Source organism: Danio rerio, chromosome 6 (genome assembly GCF_049306965.1).
Source record: "Danio rerio strain Tuebingen ecotype United States chromosome 6, GRCz12tu, whole genome shotgun sequence".
NCBI classification, from domain to species: Eukaryota; Metazoa; Chordata; class Actinopteri; order Cypriniformes; family Danionidae; genus Danio; species Danio rerio.
The window spans coordinates 43389207-43413434 of record NC_133181.1 but is presented as its reverse complement, the minus strand read 5'-3'; the positions used below and the strand labels follow the sequence as shown (position 1 = coordinate 43413434).

At 34.6% G+C, this 24228-nt stretch overlaps 3 protein-coding genes across 3 annotated transcripts; 2 read left to right on the top strand and 1 right to left on the bottom strand.

Moving 5' to 3' along the window:
* Positions 1–2198: 2198 nt before the first annotated feature.
* rft1 (RFT1 homolog) lies at positions 2199–13202 on the top strand. The gene is made up of 13 exons (XM_683262.10): positions 2199–2434; positions 2519–2604; positions 2683–2802; positions 4737–4926; positions 5014–5115; positions 5194–5328; positions 5494–5572; positions 6747–6797; positions 8092–8222; positions 8307–8451; positions 8553–8658; positions 9460–9709; positions 12439–13202. Exons 1-13 carry the CDS (start codon positions 2372–2374, stop codon positions 12601–12603), a joined length of 1623 nt encoding a protein of 540 aa, XP_688354.3. The 5' UTR covers positions 2199–2371; the 3' UTR covers positions 12604–13202.
* Positions 13203–13793: 591 nt separating this feature from the next.
* On the top strand, positions 13794–15406 carry mustn1a (musculoskeletal, embryonic nuclear protein 1a). The gene is made up of 3 exons (NM_001326444.1): positions 13794–14079; positions 14161–14284; positions 15219–15406. Exons 1-3 carry the CDS (start codon positions 14071–14073, stop codon positions 15305–15307), a joined length of 222 nt encoding a protein of 73 aa, NP_001313373.1. The 5' UTR covers positions 13794–14070; the 3' UTR covers positions 15308–15406.
* A 128-nt stretch (positions 15407–15534) lies between these two features.
* On the bottom strand, positions 15535–23927 carry ruvbl1 (RuvB-like AAA ATPase 1). Its single transcript, NM_173835.4, has 11 exons — positions 23640–23927; positions 22931–23017; positions 22676–22808; positions 21377–21528; positions 21171–21260; positions 18944–19093; positions 18811–18874; positions 18529–18727; positions 17365–17467; positions 17161–17252; positions 15535–15948 (listed from the first exon to the last, which is right to left on the bottom strand). The coding sequence occupies exons 1-11, from the start codon at positions 23778–23780 to the stop codon at positions 15789–15791; spliced, it is 1371 nt and encodes a 456-aa protein (NP_776196.3). The 5' UTR covers positions 23781–23927; the 3' UTR covers positions 15535–15788.
* Between the last annotated feature and the right edge of the window lie 301 nt (positions 23928–24228).

Genomic DNA, 24228 nt, shown 5'->3' with positions numbered 1-24228 from the left:
TGAGTGTGGTCAAAATTAGTGGGTTCATTTTAATTCAGCAATTCATTTTTTTTAAAAGTAAATTAATTTAACTTAAAAATAGCTCAAATATTATTACTTATTTTTTAAGTAATTTGTTACTTGTTACTTTGAAAAGTAAGATTATTATGTAACTTATTACATATACTTTCAGTATATACATTACATATACATTTACTCATGTTACTTATCCCCACCCCAACACTGTATTTCATCAGTGTCAAACTCAGATCTTGGAGTTCCGACCCTATTCAACACCCAGGTCCTTTATACACTGCATGTGTTCATTACTTTAACCTCCTTGTTTCATTGTAAATAGAAAATTGTATTCATATTTGCTATTTTGTTAGACATTTTCTGTTGTATTTATTTGCTGCCAAAACAATAAAAATATTTGTCTGAAGAATTGATTTGCTTTCTATTTTTTAAGAACTGTGTTGGATAAAAAGTAATAAATTACAATTTTACATCTACCTAATCTCTTTAAAAAAAGTTTTAAAAAAATGCAAATTACAATAAAATAACATAGCACATATATATTCACATTTGTCCTTAAAAAGTAACACTTAAGTTTTTTTAAGTGACTACAGATTGTAATACATTACTTTTTTCCCCAACACTGCTTAAGAACGCTGATTTAATTTGAGTAAAACGACTCATAACTATATATGATTCATGTGTATGCAGTAGATACACATTATGCTGTGAGTATAGAACTACAGTACAGTAATTAACTGTAAGCAGTTTTCAGTTAATTACCGCTACTGCTCTGCTAAAGTGACACTGTTGGAGTATTCCACTGTAAAAGAAAAAAAAAACGTTTATTACAGTATTTATTCGTTTTTGTTGACGTTAGTTAATCAAAATTAGGTGTTATTGTTAATTCATGTGAACTCACAGCTGTGAGGGCATTAACTAATATTAACAATCTAATTTTAATAATGCATTAATAATAAAACCGCCCAGATCTCTTTTCAAAACCTGGCAATAATCATGCAAGCAAACTTGATCTTCTCACACTGAAACATATATTTATATATACAGTGCTGAGCATAAAACACTGTCACAGATCTCTCTTTTTTTAATTATTATTTTCTACAAGATGTTTTATATTAATATATTTGTGCATATAGATTAGATCAGTCCGTATCAAAGCCAAAACTGAACAATTGAAAACAAAAACAAAAAAAGATCGCAGTTTAATTCATAGTGAACAGGCCTCCACTGAGATGCTCAACCAAGACAAACCACCTGATTGTGGACCGCAGAAGACTGACCTGACGCCCAGACTGAATGACCAGAAGACTCTTCAAAAGTACTGCCTAGTGGAGTTACAGATGGAAAACAAGTTATTGTTCTTTACTCTTCTCGAGAATAAATAAAGAACACACATATGCACAGACAAAAAATATATAAAAACTTGCAGAAATTAAGAATGAATTATGTCAAATATTTATCAATTACTTTAATTTAAAGATTTTTTTTATTAAAAGAATGTTTTAAATGTCTTGAAATGTTTAAAACGAAAAGCAATGGATTATTTAATCAAACGTACTACTTTCAGCCCTGGGGGATAATAAACAAAAAAATAGTTAACTGTCATAAAACAGTCATAAAAAAAGATGACACCAGAACAATTTTTGATAAAGAAGATAATTTTATCGATAACTAATCTTTCTTAAAAGAATGAGCTTTCTTACTTCTAGGTAACTGGGGTTTTTCACACCATAAAATTATAATCATCTAATACATTTAAGTGTTATTCTATTTTATCTCCTCTGTTCAGGTGCGTCTGTTTCTAGCGCACTGATTACCGGATTAAGATGGCGGCCGCGTTGACGTATCGAAGTTAACCATGAGGCGTCTAGTTATCTATTATATACTGTCTATGGCCGTAACAGCCAAGTAGCCTACTGAATGAATCGTTTTGTTGTATTCGACTCCAAATGATTCAAATCACCGGGTTGAGTCACAAGAAAACTTCATGTTAAGAGTTAGATCGAGGTAAAAGAAATGTCCAATATAGTTCTAAAATATTAGAAGTTGAACACAGTCGTTGCAGAGTTTTGCAAGCCGTTTGTATAAATGTAAAAAAAATAACGCAAATAGTCAATTTTCCTACAAAACGTTTTTTAGAAACTCCAGTGACTTTTATTATGAAACATGGTCAATGTTGAGACGGAAGTGTATTCTGTTTGACAGATTGCACTACAGTTGTTAAAAACCAAAATGAGAGATACTGTTGGGGGTGTAATATCATAGAAAAATATGTGTATGATAAAGCGAAGGTAGCGCTTATAGTTACCCAGTGAGTTTGTTGTTAGTTTATTTAAATTCAGGTAAAAAGTTCACGATGGGTTCAGAAGATGTGCTCAAGAGTGCTTCAACACTGGCCTCCTATAATGTTCTGCTTCAGGTATTGTTAACCACCGAGCACAAAATGAATACACATTTATGCATAAATAACAAAGCATCTTTACTGGTATATTTTACGCTGCAGGTGATGTTTCGAGTGTTGACGTTTCTCTTGAACGCTTTTACGTTGCGGTTTGTGTCTAAGGAACTGATAGGCGTAGTTAACGTTAGGTGAGTTTATGTTACACAACATCAATTCACTCTTTGGCTTGAATGGACCATTAACTGCGAGGTTTGCTTTTGAGACAGGTTGATGCTGCTCTATTCAACGTTGGTATTTCTGTCGAGAGAGGCGTTCCGGAGGGCGTGTCTAAGCGGTGAAGGGGCGGGGCGTAACTGGAGACAGGTCATCAACCTGCTATGGCTCACGTTAGTAACACTTTATTTTACATTTCTTTTAAATGTATTGTTCTTTTATTTCTCTTTGTTAAGTCAAATTCATTGTTATAGCATCAGAAGGAAACTGATATTAGCTATAAACTGCATTAGTGCCCACCCACTGGGAAGAGTGAGCTAATGGAGAGCAACATATTAGGTAACATACTAATGAAGAGTAACATTAATTACCATGAGTTATGCAATCTGATTACTTTTCCAAGTAACTAGTAAAATTATCCTTTTATATACACATTTGTGAGGGTATTTCTTTGTTTAACAGTGTTGTCTCATTAGTATTTTTTAAACTATATTGAATAGGCTGAATGAAAGAATGAACTGTATTATGCAATATACACTCATCGGCCACTTTATTAGGTACACCTGTCCAACTGCTCATTAATGCAAATATATAATCCGGCAATCATATGGCAACAACTCAATGCATGTAGACATGATCAAGATGATCTGCTGCAGTTCAAACCACGCATCAGAATGGGGAAGAAAGGTAATTTAGGTGACTTTGAGCGTGGCATGGTTGTTGGTGCCAAACAGGCTAGTCTGAGTATTTCAGAAACTGCTGATCTACTGGGATTTTCACGCATAACTATGTCTAGGGTTTACAGAGAATGATCCGAAAAAGAGAGAATATCCAGTGAGCGGCAGTTCTGTGGGCACAAATGCCTTGTTGATGCCAGAGGTCAGAGGAGAATGGCCAGACTGGTTCCAGCTGATAGAAAGGCAGCAGTAACTCAAATAATTGTTCATTACAACCAAGGTATGCAGGAGAGCATCTCTGAACACACAACACATCGAACCTTGAGGCGGAGGGGCTACAGCAGCAGAAGACCACACCGGGTGCCACTCCTGTCAGCTAAGAACAGGAAACCGAGGCTACAATTTACACAGTCTTACCAAAATTGGACAATAGAATACTGGAAAAAACTTTGCCTGGTCTGATGAGTCTTGATTTCTGCTGCGACATTTAGATGGTAGGGTCAGAATTTTTCATCAAGTTGGCACCAATAGCCTAGTGGTTAAGTGCGCCGACATATAGCACCATGGTGCTCACGGCGACTTCGATGAGTTCGATTCCCGGCTTAAGGTCCTTTGCCAACCCTACCTGTCTCTCTGCTTCTAATGTTTTCCTGTCTGTAAGCTCACCTGTCTTATCTCAATTAACATGAAATACCTCTAAAACATTATTATTATAAAAAATAAATAATTGTCATCAACAAAGTGAAAGCATGCATCAGTCCTGCCTTGTATCAACGGTTCAGGCTGGTGGTGGTGGAGTAATGATGTGGGGGATATTTTCTTGGCACACTTTGGGCCCATTAGTACCAACTGAGCATCGTGTCACCGCCCCAGCCTACATGAGTATTGTTGCTGACCATGTCCATCGCTTTATGACCACAGTGTATCCATCTTCTGATGGCTACTTCCAGCAGGGTAACACACCATGTTATAAAACACGAATCATCTCAGAGTGATTTCTTGAACATGACAATGAGTTCACTGTCCTCAAATGGCCTTTACGGTCACTAGATCTCAGTCCAATCCAATCCACCTTTGGGATGTGGTGGAATGGGAGATTCGCATCATGGATGTGCAGCCAATAAATCTGCAGTAACTGCATGATGCTGTCATGTTAATATGGACAAATCTCTGAGGAATATTTCCAGCACCTTGTTAAATCTATGCCATGAAGGATTAAGGCAGTTCTGAAGGCAAAAGTGGGTCCAACCTGGTAATACTAAAGTGTACCTAATAAAGTCGCTGGTGAGTGTGTATGCAAATATTTAAATATGTTAAAACAACTATTGTTTATGTACTTAATCATATAATCATTCATTTTATACCACATTTTATTTCCTGCCAGCCTCACTATCAGTGTTGTTGTTTTCTTTTCTTTCCCTTCCTCGCAGATTTCCTCTGGGTTGTGTGTGGGGTGTGTTGTTGGTGTGTGTGTGGTGGTGGGTTCTCCAGGCTCCAGATCCGGACTCTATCCCACATTACGTTCCTGCTGTTGGATTGTTCTGTGTGGCCGCACTTACAGAGCTGCTGGCTGAACCTCTCTGGGTTCTTGCACATGCGCACATGTTCGTCCGGCTGAAGGTGTCAAACTCCACCTTTAACTCTTTATATCAAACATTGTTCAATTAATAGGATGAAACTTTCTGATCAAATGATGCACATTCACAGGTGATAGCTGAAAGTTTAGCCATGATTGCTAAATGTCTTGTTACTGTCGTGTTGGTGGTGTCTGCGCCTCAGTGGGGGCTCTTTATCTTCTCTGCAGCCCAGGTCTGTATGTTTCCACTCTTAACATAGACTGTGCTTGCAGTGCCTTTCTGTTTGTGATCTCGTGTTTTCGTTTGACAGTGTGTCTATACAGGGTTTTTGCTGACTTGTTATGTGGTCTACTTCATCCATTTCCTTGGATCAGAGGAAGCGGAGAAGAAATCGTTCCCTGTTTATAGAATGACAGATCTTCTGCCATCCAAAGTGGATCATGAGGTGACTTTTTAAAAATAAAATTACTCTAGAGTGAAACAAATACGCCATATATATATATATATATATATATATATATATATATATATATATATATATATATATATATATATATATATATATATATATATATATATATATTTATTTTTTTATTTTTTTTGTTTTTAGCCACTGCTAAACTGGAAGTTGACCACACTAACCTGGAGCTTTTTCAAACAGTCATTTCTTAAACAAATACTTACTGAAGGTAAGTGACTGTTGTGTTCATTTATACAGAATTGTTTTGTCTGAATGTTATTTTTGGGGGTGGGCATACACTACCTGACAAAAGTCTTGTCGCCAACCAAGTTTTAGGAATAACAAATAATAACTTGACTTCTAGTTGATCATTTGATATCAGAACTGTCTTAAATGAAAGGCAAAGACCTCTAGATTACGCTTGCCTTCATTATCGTGCCTTGATTTTTAATTATTTAATTAGGACAGTAAGATCTGACTTTGCTTAGACAAAAGTCTTGTCACTTAACAGAAATAATGTACAGTATAAAATATAAAGTCATGGTGCAGTGGGAAAATAATTAATATTGTGTTTGACTCCCATGAGCTTGGAGGGCAGCATTCAAACATCCCTGCAATGACTTGAATAACTTATTTATAAAGTCATCTGGACTGGCACAGAAAGCGTTCTTGCAGGACTCCCAGAGTTCCTCAAGATTCTATGGCTTCATCTTCAATGCCTCCTTCATCATCTCAATAATGTTTAAGTCTGGTGACTAGGCTGGCCAATCCTGGTGCACCTTGACCTTCTTTGTTTCACTTTGATGTGGAGGCTGAAGTTTGAGAAGGAGAGCTATCCTGCTGAAGAATTTCCTTCTCCTGTGGTTTGTAATGTAATGGGCAGCACAAATGTCTTGATACCTCAGGCTGTTGATGTTGCCATCTCTGCAGATCTCCCACACACCCCCACACTGAATGTAACCCCAAATCATGATTTTTCCATCACCAAACTTGACTGATTTCTGTAAGAATCTTGGGTTCATGCAGGTTCCAATAGGTCTTCTGCAGTATTTGTAATGAGTGGAATGCAGTTCAACAAATAATTCATCAGAAAAATCGACCTTCTGCCACTTTTCAAATGATCAACTAGAAGTCAAGCTATTATTTGTTGCTCTTACAACTGGGATCGATGACAAGACTTTTGTCAGGTAGTTTATTTTATTTTAAGGTGTCCCTGTTACAGTGTAACTATTAATTTAACTACCAAGGAGTATAAATAAACTATATTATTATACTTGGTATATTGTTAGTGTTACAATGCAAGTTAATATTGCATTAATAATTGTAATTCTTATAAGTATATTGAAAATGTGCAACAAGGATTTCATTTTTTTAATAAACAGAAATCTTATTTTAATTTACAGGCGAGCGTTATGTGATGACTTTTTTGAATGTGCTTAATTTTGGAGACCAGGGTGAGTTTGTACACTCTTACACAAAATCAATTTACACAAACAGTGAATATTTTTTTTATAGTTTTTTTAAACAACAAAGCAATAAAAGTGCAATAAAGATTGAAGTTAATTTCTGTACACTTAAAATATGTCCTGTTTACAGTTTTTTTAATGAAAAAAGAATAACTGTGACACTCACTGAAATCAAATTTTATGTAACAATAGTTTAAATACCAAAATATTTACACAGGATATTTAAATTAAGAGTAATTGTTTACACTTTACAATAAAGTTGTATTAGTTAATGTGTTTACTAACATGAACTAACAATGCACAATACATTTATTACAGTATTTATTTGTCTTTTTTAATGTTAGTTCATGAAAATAAAGTCACTCATTGTTAGTTTGTTAACTCACAGTGCATTAACTAACTTTAACAAGCATGAATAATGCGTTAGTAAATGTTGAGCTAGTCAGTCAGTCTTTACGCATGTCACACATAATACACAAAAACACATTGTACATGACAATCTACCCTAATTTTAAAACTTTACAGCTGAGGGCATAAATGAAAGTTTGAACCGATTTTGTTTTACTAATAGGACTTCTGTATTGAACATCAGAAGGGAGAAGATATCATCTGACAGAATACTCTGAGCTTTACCCAAAACTTGCCTATGGTATAACTGAGCCATAGTCATCTGTCTTCTCCCTGTAATTTTTCTCCCAGGTTCACAATTCTGTCCAAACAACTCTTATTTTTCACACTTAGAGAATTGAACCAATAAAGCAAAGAAAAAGATAACAGTGACTGAATGTATGAACTGTAAAACATTCACATGAGTGATTTATGATCATCACTCTCAACACCCACTCCATAATTACTTGATTAATAAATGCTGTAAAAGTGTTGCCTATTATTAGTTCATGTCATTAAATACATTAACTCAAATTAACAAACAAACAAAACCTTATTGTAATGTGTGACTGAATTATGTAATGACATGTTAAATACTCTATTTAAAGATCACTGCCCCAAAATACAGTTTAATTGTAACATTTTTAATAAATGTGAATCTAATAAAATTGAGTATGATCACTTCTTATTTTATGTGAAATTATTAACATATATAATGTTTCATTTTTAGATACATTTAACCGATTCTTGTCATAATAGAGCGTTATTTCACCATTTGATTTTTTTTTTTGTAACATTTTATTTGAAAACAAATAATTCGTAGCTTTGAAATATGCTTTCTATTAACATAACATCACTTTTGCACATTTATTTTTATTTAAAACATTTTTTACAGGGGTTTATGATATAATAAATAATCTGGGCTCAATGGTGGCAAGGTTTCTTTTCTTGCCCATTGAGGAGAGTTTCTACGTGTTCTTCGCTAAAGTCCTGGAGCGAGGACGAGATGTACAACACCAGAAACAAGTCAGTATCTGGTTATGTGCCTGACTTTTATTTAACCGGCCAGATGTGTGCTTGGATGGTTGTTAAATGCTGATTGGTCCACAGGAGGAGGTTTCCATGGCAGCTGAAGTACTGGAATGTCTTTTGAAGCTGGTGCTTTTGATTGGTCTGATCATCACAGTTTTTGGTTACGCATATTCTCATCTCGCACTTGACATCTACGGCGGCGAGCTTCTGAGTAACGGAGCTGGTAAAACACTAGAGATTTTATTTTCGGTTTAAAAGAATAAAATTGTATTTGTATTTGTGTGTGCCGTAAAAGTTCAAATAGTTTGTTTGTGTGTTTTGCAGGGCCAGCTCTCCTACGGTGCTATAGTTGTTATGTTTTGCTGTTAGCCATTAATGGAGTGACGGAGTGTTTTGTTTTTGCTGCCATGAGCAAAGAGGAGGTCGACAGGTGAAAAACAAAATGATTATATATAAAGTATTGTTTCCTCCAGGTGCTCCGGTTTCCCCCACAGTCCAAAGACGTGTGGTACAGGGGAATTAAGTAAGCTAATTGGCCGTAGTGTACATGTGTGAATGTAAGTGTGTGGGTGTTTCCTGGTGTTGGGTTGCAGCTAGAAAGGCATTCGCTGCGTAAAACATATGCTGGATAAGTTGGCGGTTTATTCCGCTGTGGCTGATTAATAAAGGGACTAAGCCGAAAAGAAAATGAATGAATGAATAAAGTATTGTTTCAAAGTTGGGGATCAATATATAAGTACCATACTTTTTAAAAAGAAGCCTTTTATGCTTATTCAGGCCATAATTCGTTTAATAAAAGAGTATATATTTTCACACATAAGAAATATTGTAATTTTTAATTTTTATTTAATATTTTTTATATATAAATATATTATATTATTGTAACTACTTAAATTTTATTTATCTAAAATATAATTCTGAACATTTAGAATCAAGTTGAATATACTGATTTGATGGTCAAGAAACATTTCTTATAATGCTGAAAGCAGCTGCGTAATAAAATTGTGGGTGCATTTATTTTAGGGTTGTATGACGAAATATTGAGGAAAAAATTTCTTTTAAAATCACTTGATTCTGTTTTGTGAATCAGTCAATTTAATTAACTCTTGCACATTAAATATTAGAATTTCTTTCATTAATTTCTTTTGAGATACATGTAGTCATGTATTTGAGCATTATCAGTTTTTATAATAATTTCTTTACACTACTTTTTGTCTCTCTTTCTCTCTAGATATAATCTGGTGATGCTGGGCCTGTCCGCCTCTTTTCTGCTGCTGTCTTATTGGCTAACCTGGATGTTTGGGGGCGTTGGCTTCATTTTGGCAAACTGCTGCAACATGGCCTTACGAATCACACACAGTATTGTTTACATCCGTCAGTACTTCCTGCAAAGTGAACACAGGCCACTGTGGGGGCTTCGCCCACATTCTGCTGTCCTTGTAGCGCTTGGAGTGAGTGCTGTCATCACAGCTTTCTCTGAGGTATGGTACACTGTGACTTGTTTAAAGTATGTGTACATGACAACAATGTTTAAAAAATGTAGTATACACTGCCATTCAAATGTTTAGAGATTAGAATTTATAAATGTTTTTAACTGAAGCCTCTTCTGCTCACTGACGCTGCATTAATTTGGTACAAAAATATAATAAAATCTTAATTTCAGCATAAATTTATCGTGTTCTATATGAATTTGTGTTAAAATGTTATTTATTTCTATGATTTAAAGCTCCAGGCTTCAGTGTCACAAGACCCTGCAGAAATCCTACTGATTTTCTGCCCAAGAAATATTTCTCATTATTATTACTGGTGTTGAAAACAGCTGCGGTGCATAATAACACCGTTATATATCACTATTCAAAAGTAGCATAATAAAAAATGCTTTCATTCATGAAGGAGGCATTAAACTGACAGTAAGGAAATGTTATAATGTATATAATGTAAAATATGTACAATTCAGTAAAATATGTAAAATGTATTATGGTTTGCACAAAAAATAAAGTACCATTATTAATAACGGCTTAAGTAATGACTGATTATAACAGAGAGTGAAATCAGCATATGATTTCTAATGCTTCATTTTTCTTGTAACACTGAAGACTGGAGTAATGATGAGCAAAAAAATCTGTGTTGATTAAATTTATTCAAATAAATGCAACCTTGCTGATCAAGAGGTGGCTTCTTTCAAAATCAATAACATGATTTAATAGTTATTAAAACTATTAAGATTAGAAATGTGTTTTTTTCTGTTAAACAGAAATAGGAGGAAAAATAAACAGGAGTGCTAATAATTATTACTTTAACTGTGTGTTTGATATTAATCCCTATTCACATGGATTCTTAAAAAGACTAAGGGTCCTATCATACACCCGGAGCAATAAGGCGCAAGATGTGTTTCTATGACATGTTGCTATTTTCAGACCATAATTTTCCCATTTTCCGCCACATTGTTTAAATAGCAAATCAATTTGCGCCACTTTGCAGGCTCATGTGTGTTCCAGTCTATATAAGAGGCGCGTTAAGGCATGTTGTTGTCGCATTGCTATTTAGAGGAACTAAAATAGACTGTGTAATAGACCAGCTGAAAGCAGGTCTAGAGTCCAGTGCAGAGCACGTTAGTTGTGCGCCTCCCTTACCAATTGCTGAGTACACACAGGATGTACAGCAATACACAAATATCTTTACAAATGAAAAAGAATTAAAGGATTAAAATACAACTATATATATATTATTCTCTACATAAATATAAAAACCACTGATTTCATGCCTTCTTCATCTCGTGGGGCTTTTTTCAGTGTATTCATGACAATTAGCTTTTGTATAATGTTATAATTAGTAGTAGTAGTATTTCTTATATACAGATTTATATTGTTTTATTGAAAACAAGCTTAGATTTGTCCACCTGTCAGGTTTTAGACCATATGGGGCAAAGCATGTGTATTTGGATATAACTCAGTTTTTTGACCACACTTTGTTAATATTGTTTATTTATTTGTTTGCTGGAAATTAGAACTGAATTTAGAAATGGTTTTAAAACAAATCTTTGCGCTTAACAAATGAAATGAATTATGTAGGCTAATGGATGTGCGTTTCCCTATCCGCGAAAGAGAGTGAAAGTGAAAGTAAACAATGAGGAGGCTCATCTCTTATTCTCGTGCTATAGATGCTCTGTTTAACTGTTTTCTCTCTAGTGAAGTGTTCAGTTTTTCCACTTACAAAGTTCGTCATGTAAATAGCAAATGCGTTATGGCGTGACGCAACTGACTCTTAAAGGGAATGGGAGATGAGACTCTGATTAGTTTATACTCAAAACACACCTATAACTCAATAAGAGAATAAGCTCAACCCTGTTAGACCAGGCGCCGCGGTGCAGAGCGGATTGTTCCATCTTTAAAATAGCAAAAGTGGATTGGGACACGCCCTTAATGCTTTTGCGCCCTGCGCTTTGGACTTTGTGCCTAGATTGTTAAAATAGAGCCCTAAATGTTGTAAAATGCATTCCAGGCCTTTAGCTAGCGATGTTGTTACATTGTAAAGACAACTGTGCGATCAGTGCACAATTGTGTCCTGAAGTCCAGCTTTGGTACAGTGCTCAGCATATATGAGTACACCCCCACAAATCCCTCATTTAAGTGAATATTTTCTATAGGATGCTTTACAATATTATATTTGTGCATATACTGTACATTAGTTTAGTCTGCACTGAAGCCAAATCTGGAGCTAATCTGACAAAATAACTTATGATAATGGTTCAAAAATTAGAAGCCCAAATGTATAAGTTAGGGAAAAATATTAAATAACATTTTCAAAAATAGCAAAAATCAAGAGAAACTAAAAAAAATATACAATTTTGTTGAAAATCTTGCAGTTTGTATTTTTTTTTTGCAATATTTTGCATGAATTTTAATGTATTATCTTTCCATTTCTAAATGTATTCGGTGACTAAGTTATTATTTTAATAAATATTTCTGTTTAATAAATTAAATGCACCAAAATACATAGCCTATATTCACTGAGAAATGGATAAAAACATTCATTTAAATGTACTTAATCATGCTGAGCACTATTATCATAAATAATAGCACTTCAAAACCAGTTTACAAAAGTTTGTACGTTCAAGCTCCCTGAAACTCTGTTGTTGTGCAGATGAACAACCAAATGCTTATATAATATCTAAAAGCTCATTCTGATTTGTAGCATTTGTGTGTTTCAGAGCGTGTTTTGCTGTGATGGCGGCTGGCTGCTGAGACTTTTCCATGTAGCTGTTGGGGCCGTTTGTCTCTTGACTGTGGTGATCACAGTATTTCTAACAGAAACAAGGCTTGTGCAGTTTGTCAAGACTCAGTTGTTACCCAAATACAACAAGAAACTTACATGAGCTTTTATTTTGAAAGCTGCTGACAGTGAAACCTCTCTGAACTGAGGTGGACACTAATGTGAGGGATGCACCAAATGTTGCAGATTAGAAAATCTTACACTTTATTATTTTTTGTTTGTTTTTTAATGAGGTTTACTCTAAAAGATACAGTTTCTCCACCTGCAGTTTTTGCTTATGACATCTAAAGAAGATGCTGACAGTTTGAAGATGGTAAGACGCAGGATAGAACTTGGTTGTAAGTTATGCAAAGATATCGCAGGGTCCATCAGATTGTACTAACTGTTCTATTGTGCCTGTCATTCCTCCATTGATGCAAGGATTGCATTAAGATTCTCTTTAAATAAAACATTGATGCTTTATTTGAGAGACCAAAGGTGTACATTGACCAAATATTTTATAACATTGTGCTACGATGTTACTAGATGTGCTGTGCAAATCAGCGGGGACTTTGTTTAAATGGTATGTATGAATGAAATGGTCAAAACAAATGCAAACGGTACTGGTTGCCATTGTTTTAGAAAATATTTTAGATGATACCAGATACTTTATTTACTATTCAACATTTTTTGGGTACAAATAAAAGTTTTTCTTTTCTGATAGTTCTGATTTCTGACTTTAATTTGCTTGCAGTATACTCGGGGATCAGTATGTTGTGTTTTTTTTAATCAAAGTGACTAACATTTTTCATAGTGTCTTAATTTATATGGGTATGTTTTAGGTAAAATGTCATTTTTGTTTTGTTTTCTAAGTTAATGATCACATTTATTAAAACTAATTTATAAAAATAAAACAACCAAAATGTAAAATGTTTTCAGACATTTAAAATCACTTTTGGATCAAACAAAACAAAGCTTCAAAATAGCATTAGAGCAGTGGTGATTTTGTGTGTTAAAAAGACAAATTATTACATTTTTCTCAGAGAATAATTAAACAAGACTACCATAGAATGAATTGTATTAATTAATTGTATTTATGTTACACTTCAATTGTTTTGATGCTTCCTTACCCATACTGACCCATATACGAGGACAATTGGTTAAACCCTGACACTGAAAGAAAAAAGGCTGGATATTAAGTCATCCTTCAAATAAAGTATGTCATTCCAAAGCCATAGGTAAGAGACAAATTACAGTCCACAAACAAGCCCTTAGCAACCATCCAAACAACGTACACAACAGTCAGTGTACAAACAAACACCAGCAGCACAAACCAAAAACAGTTTTCATTACTGAGCTGCTGGAACTAATTGAAGATGTCATCTTCAAACAACAATGTGTCTATCCTACAGCAACAACAGTGACTGAGATTAAATGGGAGGAGGAACCGTGTGACTCACACTTTGGCCAAAGGAATTATGGCCCATTTGGGATTGGACTCTGGGAAGGGACGAGTTTGCGTGAGGATATAAAGCATATAAACGCACACGGGACGAGTATAAAACAGAAACTTCAGCAAGACTGCAGGACCATGTCTCAAGTAAGAGAAAGTAGAGAGACCGACATGAGCTAAAACTCATTTTTATTGTCATTTATTGATTTTGTTTTGATTTCTCTTCAGCTGGGCGAACAAGAGGAAGTGAAGAGGCCTGAGGTGAAAACGGAGGATTTGATTGGAGCCAGAGATAAACTTGCATCTGGAACTGAGGTGAAGAGCAAGACTTTTGAGGTGATGCAGGAATGTGGTGAGTCCAACAGCAGAAACTGCTGTAATTCAGTGTTTTATGTGATGTTTTAAGTGTCCTAAAGTCCTTGTTTTTTGACTTGGTGCCAAGAGGAAAAGAATAATTGTGCGTGTGTGTGTGTTTGGTTTAGTGTTTCCACTCCATATATAGCAGGACAAACGAGAACAGTTTATCACGTCGTTTATCACCTCTTATGTGCTTACATTGTACTAACCTTTTATTATCTTGAATTAAGACCCTAGTTGTTAAATTTTACAATGTATTTCAATTTAACCCAATTGTATATGGGTCAAAGGTTTTATGCAAACTTTAATTTACAAATGTGATTTTATGAACACCGAAAACATTAAATAGTGTCTACTTTATTAAATAAGAAAATTATGTAAATGAGTTCCATCATTATTCAGCAAAATATTGTATTTGCGTTAAAAAAAAAACTTAATTTGACTTATAAAAATATGAAATTTTTCAAACTTCATATTTGAAAGTTTAAAACACTTATGTTAGGAAGTGGACAAAACCTGTTTTAAAGGAAAGTGTGAAAGTATAAGGATTTAAAAAGGCAGTATTTTTGGGGCTGCACTGCGATTCCTAAATAGTGTTTTAATATGTCATCTAATAATTCTTGTTCAAAATATACCTGACAAGGTGTTTGATAAACGTGTGTGTGGTGTGTGTGTATGTATGTATGCATGTGTGTGTGTGTGTATATATATATATATATATATATATATATATATATATATATATATATATATATATAAACAAACTATTGTTAACCCAAATGACTGTTTAGTGGGTTTTCCTAATCAGGATAAAAAAAAAGTAACCATAAATAACATTCACATGGTTTGAATTTAAACATGTTTAGTTTGGGCATAAAGGAAACTGAGATTAAAATGTATTTTAAGTATCTTTCTGTCTCTGCTTTTAGAACGAGCTGGGAAAGCCGCTCCATCCGTCTTCAGCAACGTTCGCTCAGGATCAGAGACTGCCTTTAACAAACCCACCAAGAGGAAGTAACACTGTAGGACCATTCTGTTTTACTGGATCATACTGCTGAAACACGTGGTACAAATTAAGACTGTAGGAAAATAAAAAAATAAAAAAGTCTAAAAAAAATTGTTATTTAAATTCTATTCTTAATAACATGCATAATAATACAATATTAATGATAATAAAGTGAGTGGTCTTTTGTCAAAGTATGACCTAAAAAACGAACTAAATGTGCTTTAAATTATCTAATTTCCAATTAAAAGTTTCTGGTCAGACAGAAAATTATTCTGTTGGTTTAGTTGAAATGATGTTAAACATTTAATAAGACATTAAAAACTTGTCATGTATTAATATAAAAAAAACTTTTTGCCATTTTATTCACATTGCTATCTAAAAAGATTTATTTTCAAAACCAAACACAAAAAACAATGACAACAGAACTTTTTCTACCTAAGAATGACAAGAAAATGGGGTTTAAAACTAAAGATATCAGATATCAGTGCTGAGGTTATTTCATAAACTTGGTGTGCTGATCTTGTAGAATCTTTGCAGAAGACTTGGCATCATAGAAGAGTTCATTAATTTCTTCCACGTGTTCTTTTTCGACTACTTCCCTCCCCTGAACTCGTGCCAACAGACTGGCAGGGGTCAACAGCTGCACTGCATATCTGGATTTACAAAAAATAAGACACATTAGCCAAAATTAGATAAACAAACTGCAGAAATTATACACTCGCTAGACATTTTATTGGGTGCATTTGGTCATTTGAGTGACTTTGAAGATGATATGACTGCTGATGGCAGATAAACCGATCAGAGTACTTCAGAAAATGCTGATCTGTTGAAGTTTCACAAACTATCTCCAGGATTTGACCAAAAAAATGTCTTTTGATGCCAGACATCATAGGAAAATGACATAGTTCAAGATGATTACAGCAATTATTGTTACGCTAATGTTCTCACTCCCACCTTAGGGAGCACATTTACAACAGGCAGTACAACGCTTACGTGTTGCACTACTGAATCTCATTGCCTGACATCATATTGCCTGTAGTAAAGGCACGACCTGACAAGGAAGAGAGAACGTTGGTGAACCAAGGTTTTTTGGTGTACAAAACTGCCCTTGGAGCTTCAGATGATTACAGTTCAACCACCAAAGTAACATGGACTGTTTTGACAATGTTTTTGGTTCCTTTTCTGGACATCTCATGACCTCTGCTGTCTATGGAGGGTCAGAAAGCTCTCGGATTTAATCTAGAATAGCTTCACTTGAGTTATGAACAACAGTGTCAGGCGATTGGCTCAACGTGATTTTTGGATGAACTAATCCTTAAATGGTTCAGGCTGCAGTTACTATAATGGTGTCGGTGTTATTTCCTGGCACACTTTGGATGCGTTACTACCAATTGAACATCATTTAAACACCACAGCCTTCCTGATTATTGTTGCTGACCACGTCCATCTCTTAACAACACAGTGAACCCATCTTGAGTAGGCTACTTCCAGCTGGATAATGCAGCAAGTCACAAAGCTCAAATGATCTCAAACTGGTGTCTTGAACATGACATTCAACATTTAAATCTCATCCACAGCCACCAGATCTCAACACAAAAGGAAAGATCTGGAACAGGAGTTTCAAGTCACTGATGTGCAGCCTACAAATCTGCAGAAACTGTTGTGCCACCATTTTAATAAGAACCAAAATTTTTGAGGAATGATCCCAACAACTTCTATGCCAGGGAGAATTAATGTAGTTTTTAAGGCAAAATAGGGTCCAATCCAGTACTTTGGATTGTACCCAATAAAGTGTCTGGCGAGTGTTAATTCATATTAATATAAACCAGAGAATAAAAGAACTGATTATGAGTAATGAATATTACCTGAGGGTTGTCTTGGTACCGATCTCTCCAAGGTGAGATAATGCCTCTTCGCTGATGTTGAGGCCTTCTGTCTGTGCTCGGATCTTTATGATCTAGAAGATCAACATGCACATTAAACAACAGAATGTAATGTCTACCTTGTCTATTTATAATGTAAAAGCATCTTTGATTGAGAACTTGTTTTGTCAAATCTTTGATGTTCACCTGTTTCATTTCTTGAGGAGTGTACAGCATTGTTCTGATAATCATGACTCGGTCCAGTAGATCCAGTGGAATTCCGTGAGGAGAGCTGATGTCCTCTGTCCCCCTGAAACAGAGCCACACAGAAATATAAAGTCTAATAGCTGCTCATGGCAATACTAAAAATCTAATTCTTTTCCAGTAAGGGTTCATTCAAACAAAATCTCATAGTAGTTAGAAACAATCAAGTTACAGAATTAAATAATCTTCGAAGGATTGATTTATTTTCTTTATACTAATATTTTTAATAAACTTTTCAGATGATCAATGCATAATGAACATGCATAAGTATATTTGTAAAATAAAAAGTTCCAATTGTAAACATTTGTTAACAAACAATGAGCGATACACATTCCTGCCTTATTTACCAAAGTGGTTTGATTTTTCTGTTTTCAACAGAAATCGAGAGTATTGACATTTATTCTTCTTCTTTGGCCTTAGTCCCGTATGGTTGCGGGGTCGGCTCTTTGGAACAAGTCCTCCATTTAGACTTGTCCATATAATAACGACTTTTTTTTTTTTTTTTTACAAATTCCGGCCGGCCTGTCACCCTCATACACTACGGACAATTTAGCCTACCCAATTCACCTGCAGCATGTCTTTGGACTGTGGGGGAAACCTACGCGAACGCAGGGAGAAGATGCAATCTCCTCACAGAAATGCCAACTAAGCCAAGGTTCTAACCAGCGACCCAGCGACCTTCTTGCTGTGAGGTGACAGCACTACCTACTGCGCCACTGCGTCGCCAGTATAGACATTTATTATTAAATTTAAAGTCATTCTTCTGATTTTAAAAGTATAAAAAACATGTTTTTCCAAATAAAAAAAGTCGTCTTTATTGAAGATTACATTTATATTTTAAACACTTGATTGGGTTTTGATCCTATTTTAATAGTAATTCAGTCTTTGTTTGTTAATTTCAATAATTCCTAATACATTATTCAATCAAAACATTCTACCTAATAAAATAAATGGACCTGAGCTAATGTAAAATATAACTAGTCATTTATTAACCAAATATACATCAACCTAAAAACATTACTCTGTTCACCTTCAAGATCCCTATTGGATTAATGAATGTTGATAATTATTACCTACATAGAATAACACACTTTATCAAACACACACCTGATTAAGCAGTTTCCTCGATTGGATGCAAACACTACAATGGGGGCGATGGAGCTCTCCAGGGCTCGGTGCAGGTAGGTGAAACACTCAATGTCCAGCATGTGAACTTCATCAATAAACAAAACACCTGGAACCAGCTCTGCAACACCCTGATCAATGTACTTGTTCACAACCTTATTGATCTCCCCTCGCAGTTTATCTGCGTACACACAGAGACACAAAGACAGTTAAACACAGATCGATACAAAATCCTGTTAGGATAACCAGCTTCATTCATGTTACCTGTGATTTCTGTCTTTTTGGGTTTCATCAGTTGACCCATCATAGAAAGTATATCCTGGCCTCCCTGAAAGACACCAAATGATTAGATTTACGGAGATTCATTAGAAATAGCATAATGTTTGTGGGCTCATACCTGTGGTCTTGCATTAGCAACATCCAGGTCATGAAGTGTAACATCCTGAATAATCTCCTTCTTCTTATGTACGTCACCTTTGGGTAACGGTACATACTCTTCCGCCTCCAAATCAAACTCTGTTGCAAATGTGTCACATCGTCCCTGTCTCTGCAGACCAAGAAGATATTACAATAATCAATATATTGACTTAACGCCCCACACATGGACCTGACCTCAATCAATTTTGGTGATGCAGTGTTTATCGCCCATAATTATAAACCAATTCTAGCAACATTTTTGCTGATTGTGTGACATTTCTTACTCTAGTGTAGGTGTCAGAGACCTGACCTGGGCGTCACCTTCACCAAACTCCACTGCTGGACTCTTACAGATTTCTATTGTGATGCTATTATATTGTCATTCTGGCATTATATATATATATATATATATATATATATATATATATATATATATATATATATATATATATATATATATATATATATATATATGCAGGGTTCACACACATTTTTAATGCTAAAAATCCAGGACTTTTTCCAAAACTTTCAGGTAAATATTAAAGAGCTAATGTTTCAAGCAATGTCTAAGTACATGTGGTAAATCAGAAAAAATGTATGTCCAAATTTATTACAGCAAAATATTTGACCTTGATATTTGATCTATGTAGTTTGTTAATTTTATACCTGTAAAATAGTTTTTAGAAATTATCTTGTGTGAAAATTATTAGAAATGTTGGCTTGTGTCTTGACAAGACTTGTTGAATTAGAACAAAATAGCCTTTAGCACCCACATTATCTTACCTCTGTAGTTAGAGAAAGTAGCTGAAACTGCAAGTTGCTTTTTGCCCCACACAGAAAATGTCATGTGAAAGGATAAACATCGCGATTGTATTTGAAATTTACCCAATATCAACTCAAATATTCAAGTACACAGATATTTGTTCAACTAATTTTCGTGATTTGTCCAAATCATTTTGGGTTTTTTATTTTTCCAGGACTGGTAAATGTCTTGTCAAAATTCCATGACTTTCAGGTTTTGCAGGAGCGTATGAACCCTGTATATGGCATAAAATGGTCTTGAAATTACAATGATATTGTCTAATCGCAATGTATTTTGGTGCAATATATCGTACGACAAGAAAAATGGATATTGTGACAGGCTTAGTGCTGTGAGATTAATAATTATAATTAATACAATTAATATTATTACTATATTATGAGCCTATTGAAATGCATTTAATTGAGGAAACAAAAAATATATAATTTTTTATTATTATTATTTTGTTTTTATGACTTCAGTAGGATATAATAGTTATGATGCAGTAACATCACACAAGCAAAAATGACATTTTCCCAATTACCACACAAATGTTATATTAAAATTATACAATAGGTTAACAAACAAGGGGTTGCATTTACAGTTAGCTTTTAGTACTACCTGATTTGATTTGAACTACCAGGAAGATTTTGAAATCTGAATCTATTTTTGTAACTAATAACTAAACTAAAATTGTCCATTCACAAAAGCATTCATGTAGTTTCTAATTGAAGTGGCCATACTGAACATATTTTAATAAATGGTTCATGAATTCAGGTATTAAGACTTACCATTAACTACTGGTGATTTTCAGAAGAATATTTTTTTCCCAAGACAGGTCTAAACCAACACAAAACAAACTAATTTATATTGACTTTACTGTTCAATTATTGGTCACTAAAAAGACACCCCTGACTGGGATCAAATTTGAACAGTGTATTTACAAAGTTTCTAATTTTAAAATTGCATTTATTTAAACTTATTTTCCTTCAAAAATATGTTACTCATGTAATGGCGAGAATTTCCAGCATCATTACCGCAGTGTCACATGAACTTTCAGAATTAATTCTTATATGCTGATTTGGCACTCAAGAAATATTTATTTTATAGCTTAATATTTTTTCTTCTAATCTTTTTTTTTTTTTTTTTAGGATTTTTTTTAATGAACTTAAACTCCATTTATTTGAAATATAATCTTTTGTAGCATTATTATAGTCTCTTTTTCTTTGAATTCACTTAATTCATTCTTGCTTAATAAAAGTATTACGTTCTTTTAAAAATACGAGAGACAATCTCGTCCTTTATTCCACTGCCAGACTACCTGCCCACCTGTACTGACAAAAGATTACTTCAACATGCCAACTATAGAACCGCAGGAGAGAGAATAGCGAAGCATATCTGTCCATACCTTGACTGCCCCACTGTTAGCCTCGATGTAGATAACATCACCGACCTCCACTCTCTCCTTCTGCAGACTTTCATAGATGCTGGGATCCAGCTGCAGGAGAGATGAGATATGACTTCAAACAACCACATAATCAGCTTCCATCCAGCTTATCTACGAAATATAAGCATGCAGAAAAAAAACATAACAACATGCCTGCACTTCCTTACCTTCAACTGTTTGGTCCCCTTAGCTGTCTTCAAACCAATAATGACATGACTGATAGTTTTACCATAGCCTCCCATTGGGTTCTCAGTCTCACAAGGAGTCAGTTCAGTGACCTCTCCTTCATACACTTCTTTAGTCTCCTTGATACGCAGACCTGTTCGATCAAAAAACAAAACAGAACTTTAGATACTAGATTGATATAAACACTTTTAATAGTTTTTCGGTTTTACTGGCCAATACACTTTTACAAAAACCACATATTTCATTACGTAATAAAAAGCCAGAAGTGTATTTTCAATGGTTCATGCCATATATCTCTGTCAGCGTAGTAATAATGTGTGCATTCATGCATATCTCATTTGATCACATAGTCTACATTGTTTCAGAGTCATACTTGAGGGTTTCAGAGTTGAGGGTTGTGAACCAACTAGAAGAACAGTACAAGGTCATGCTCAAATCTATAGGAATACATAAAGGAAAATACAGATTTTACATGGCTTCTTTATTGTAGGGGTGTGTTATATCATCTAAAATAAAATGATATTCACTTAGTCCTGCTGTTTAATGACACGCTAGCTGACATTAATGCATGTTGCTCATTATAAAAACAAATACATATTCAGTCTAAACACTGCGGTTAAGCCTAGGACTATAAACCCTTTACTTCAAGTAAAAAAGCAAAAATATCAACAGCTCAAAAAACAGTAAGTTTACATTTCAAAACAAAAATACTGTGTTATTTTCAATTGTCAACATAATCAGTTCTGAACGGTCATACCAAAACATTTTACACATTTCAGAGCAACGATGGTATGCATTGTTCCAGAACTAATCTATTTTTAAACAAATCGAATGAGCCAAAGACTCGATTTTATATTAAAGACAGTCACTTGCTTCATTTTTAATTGAATCAGCAGTTTTGATTGAATTGATTTAATGATGGTAGGAATCACTCATTACGCAAGATAACGGCCAACAGCCTTTTTTGATTTAGATAAAGTATGTTTGAGATTTGCACATTTGTTTCATTAATGGCCCATATTTGTTTACCACGGCAAGTTGAATATTGCGTCTAAAATAGCATGCAAGGATGACTTCAAAACAATATTAGCACTATGTAATTGATTGAACAACGCTGTACTTTGATAGTCATTGACTGCTAATATGATTTCACTATTTAAAATTTGCAAAGAATACTTTTATGAAATTATATTATTAAGCAGAAAGTCTGAATGTGCGAATATATAAAAAAACTTTTCCTCTATCCTTTTTTGACAGGTTATGGTGGTGTGAGAGCTCACCTATGGCTCTTCTGAAGTTCTCCATCAGCACTTCGGTCTTCTTGATTTCTGATGAATAAACTTCGCTGCCCACCATAGGACAGAATGGCACTTTATTTCCCAACTCCTGTGCCATGGCCAGTGCTAGAGCAGTCTGTGGTGGATAGAAATCAAATGGGCAGACTATACATACTATCTTAAACAACAGCTCTGAAACTATTTTAATGTCCATTTTAATTATACAGTGCAGTGTAAATAAAACCAGTCTACCCTTACCTTGCCTGTTCCAGGCGGTCCGGCTAGCAAAATGGCTCTGCCAGCCATCTTTTTGGAACGAATCAGCTCAGTGATGATGCCACAAGCCTAACAAATATGCAAGAATTTTCTAGATGTTTATGTAACAGGATCAGTTTTTTTTTTTAAAGCCCAGGGCTAAACTACAGGCCAGAAAATGTCACATACATGAAAACATTATTTTGTTTAAAAAGTGTGATTAAAATATTCCATATATATATATATATATATATATATATGAAGAGTTCAGATGCAAAAACTTCTAAAAGCCGTCTGAAATGTTCTTCTAAAATAAACATTTTTATCAGGCTCCTGTTAGTAGGTTCAGTAATTACAAATTAAAGAATAATTAAAAAGTATGTTAATTTAATGATCTTTAAAGAGAAATAACTCATCAATAATCAATATAGAATGCTGAGATAAAAATGCTCAGCTTTAATGGAAGTTTCAGACGGTACTTAGAGGTTTTTGCATCTGAACTCTTCATATATAGCCTATGAAAGTATATGAATTTATCGTATTTACAATCAATTGTATCCAGCTCTTGACACAAGCAAATGAATTAGAAGTTTTGTATTTATTCTTCACATATAGCCAGCTACATACAAATCATTCGAGGTTATCAAATTAAAATGTTTGCTTTTCTTAATTAATGAAATAAACACGGAAATTGGTCTTTAGCTAGTGTTACCTCTCTGGCGCTTTCTTGTCCCACTAGCCCGGACGCGGACTGTTTAGCATTACCAGCCTCATCCAGACCGAGGCCCTTCACATGGCTATGAGAAGCGATGCGCTGCGTCTTGGTTGTGCTTTTTACTTCTTCGATCTTCATGTTTCTTAATAATTAATCGAACGCGCTGTGCGTGAATAAAACAACCACACGCCTGTCTCACGAGAGGCCGTTAAAATCAAACACAAGAGACCCGCGTTTCCATGAGGGTAACCAAGGCGATTTGAGGAAGTACCGTCCGCAAAACGTTTTTCAGTGGTTCTTTGTAACGATTGGTCAACTTGTGGAAACTCTGCATGACCATTGGACACTGCAACTGTCGGTCTGATCACTGTAAACCCGCCCCTATTCTTCGTGTGTGTTACATTTGAAATGTTGTGTTGGAACAAGGATCTACGCTGTGGGTTCCCATAAATAGTTTCTCTCAGAAGTGTAGATAACATAATATTTCCAAGGTGTAGATTATTTTTACTTTTAAACTAATTTATAAACAACTTTGTTCATGAGGAATGTTTCTTTTCTCAAACAAAATGCCGTGAGGCGGAACCAG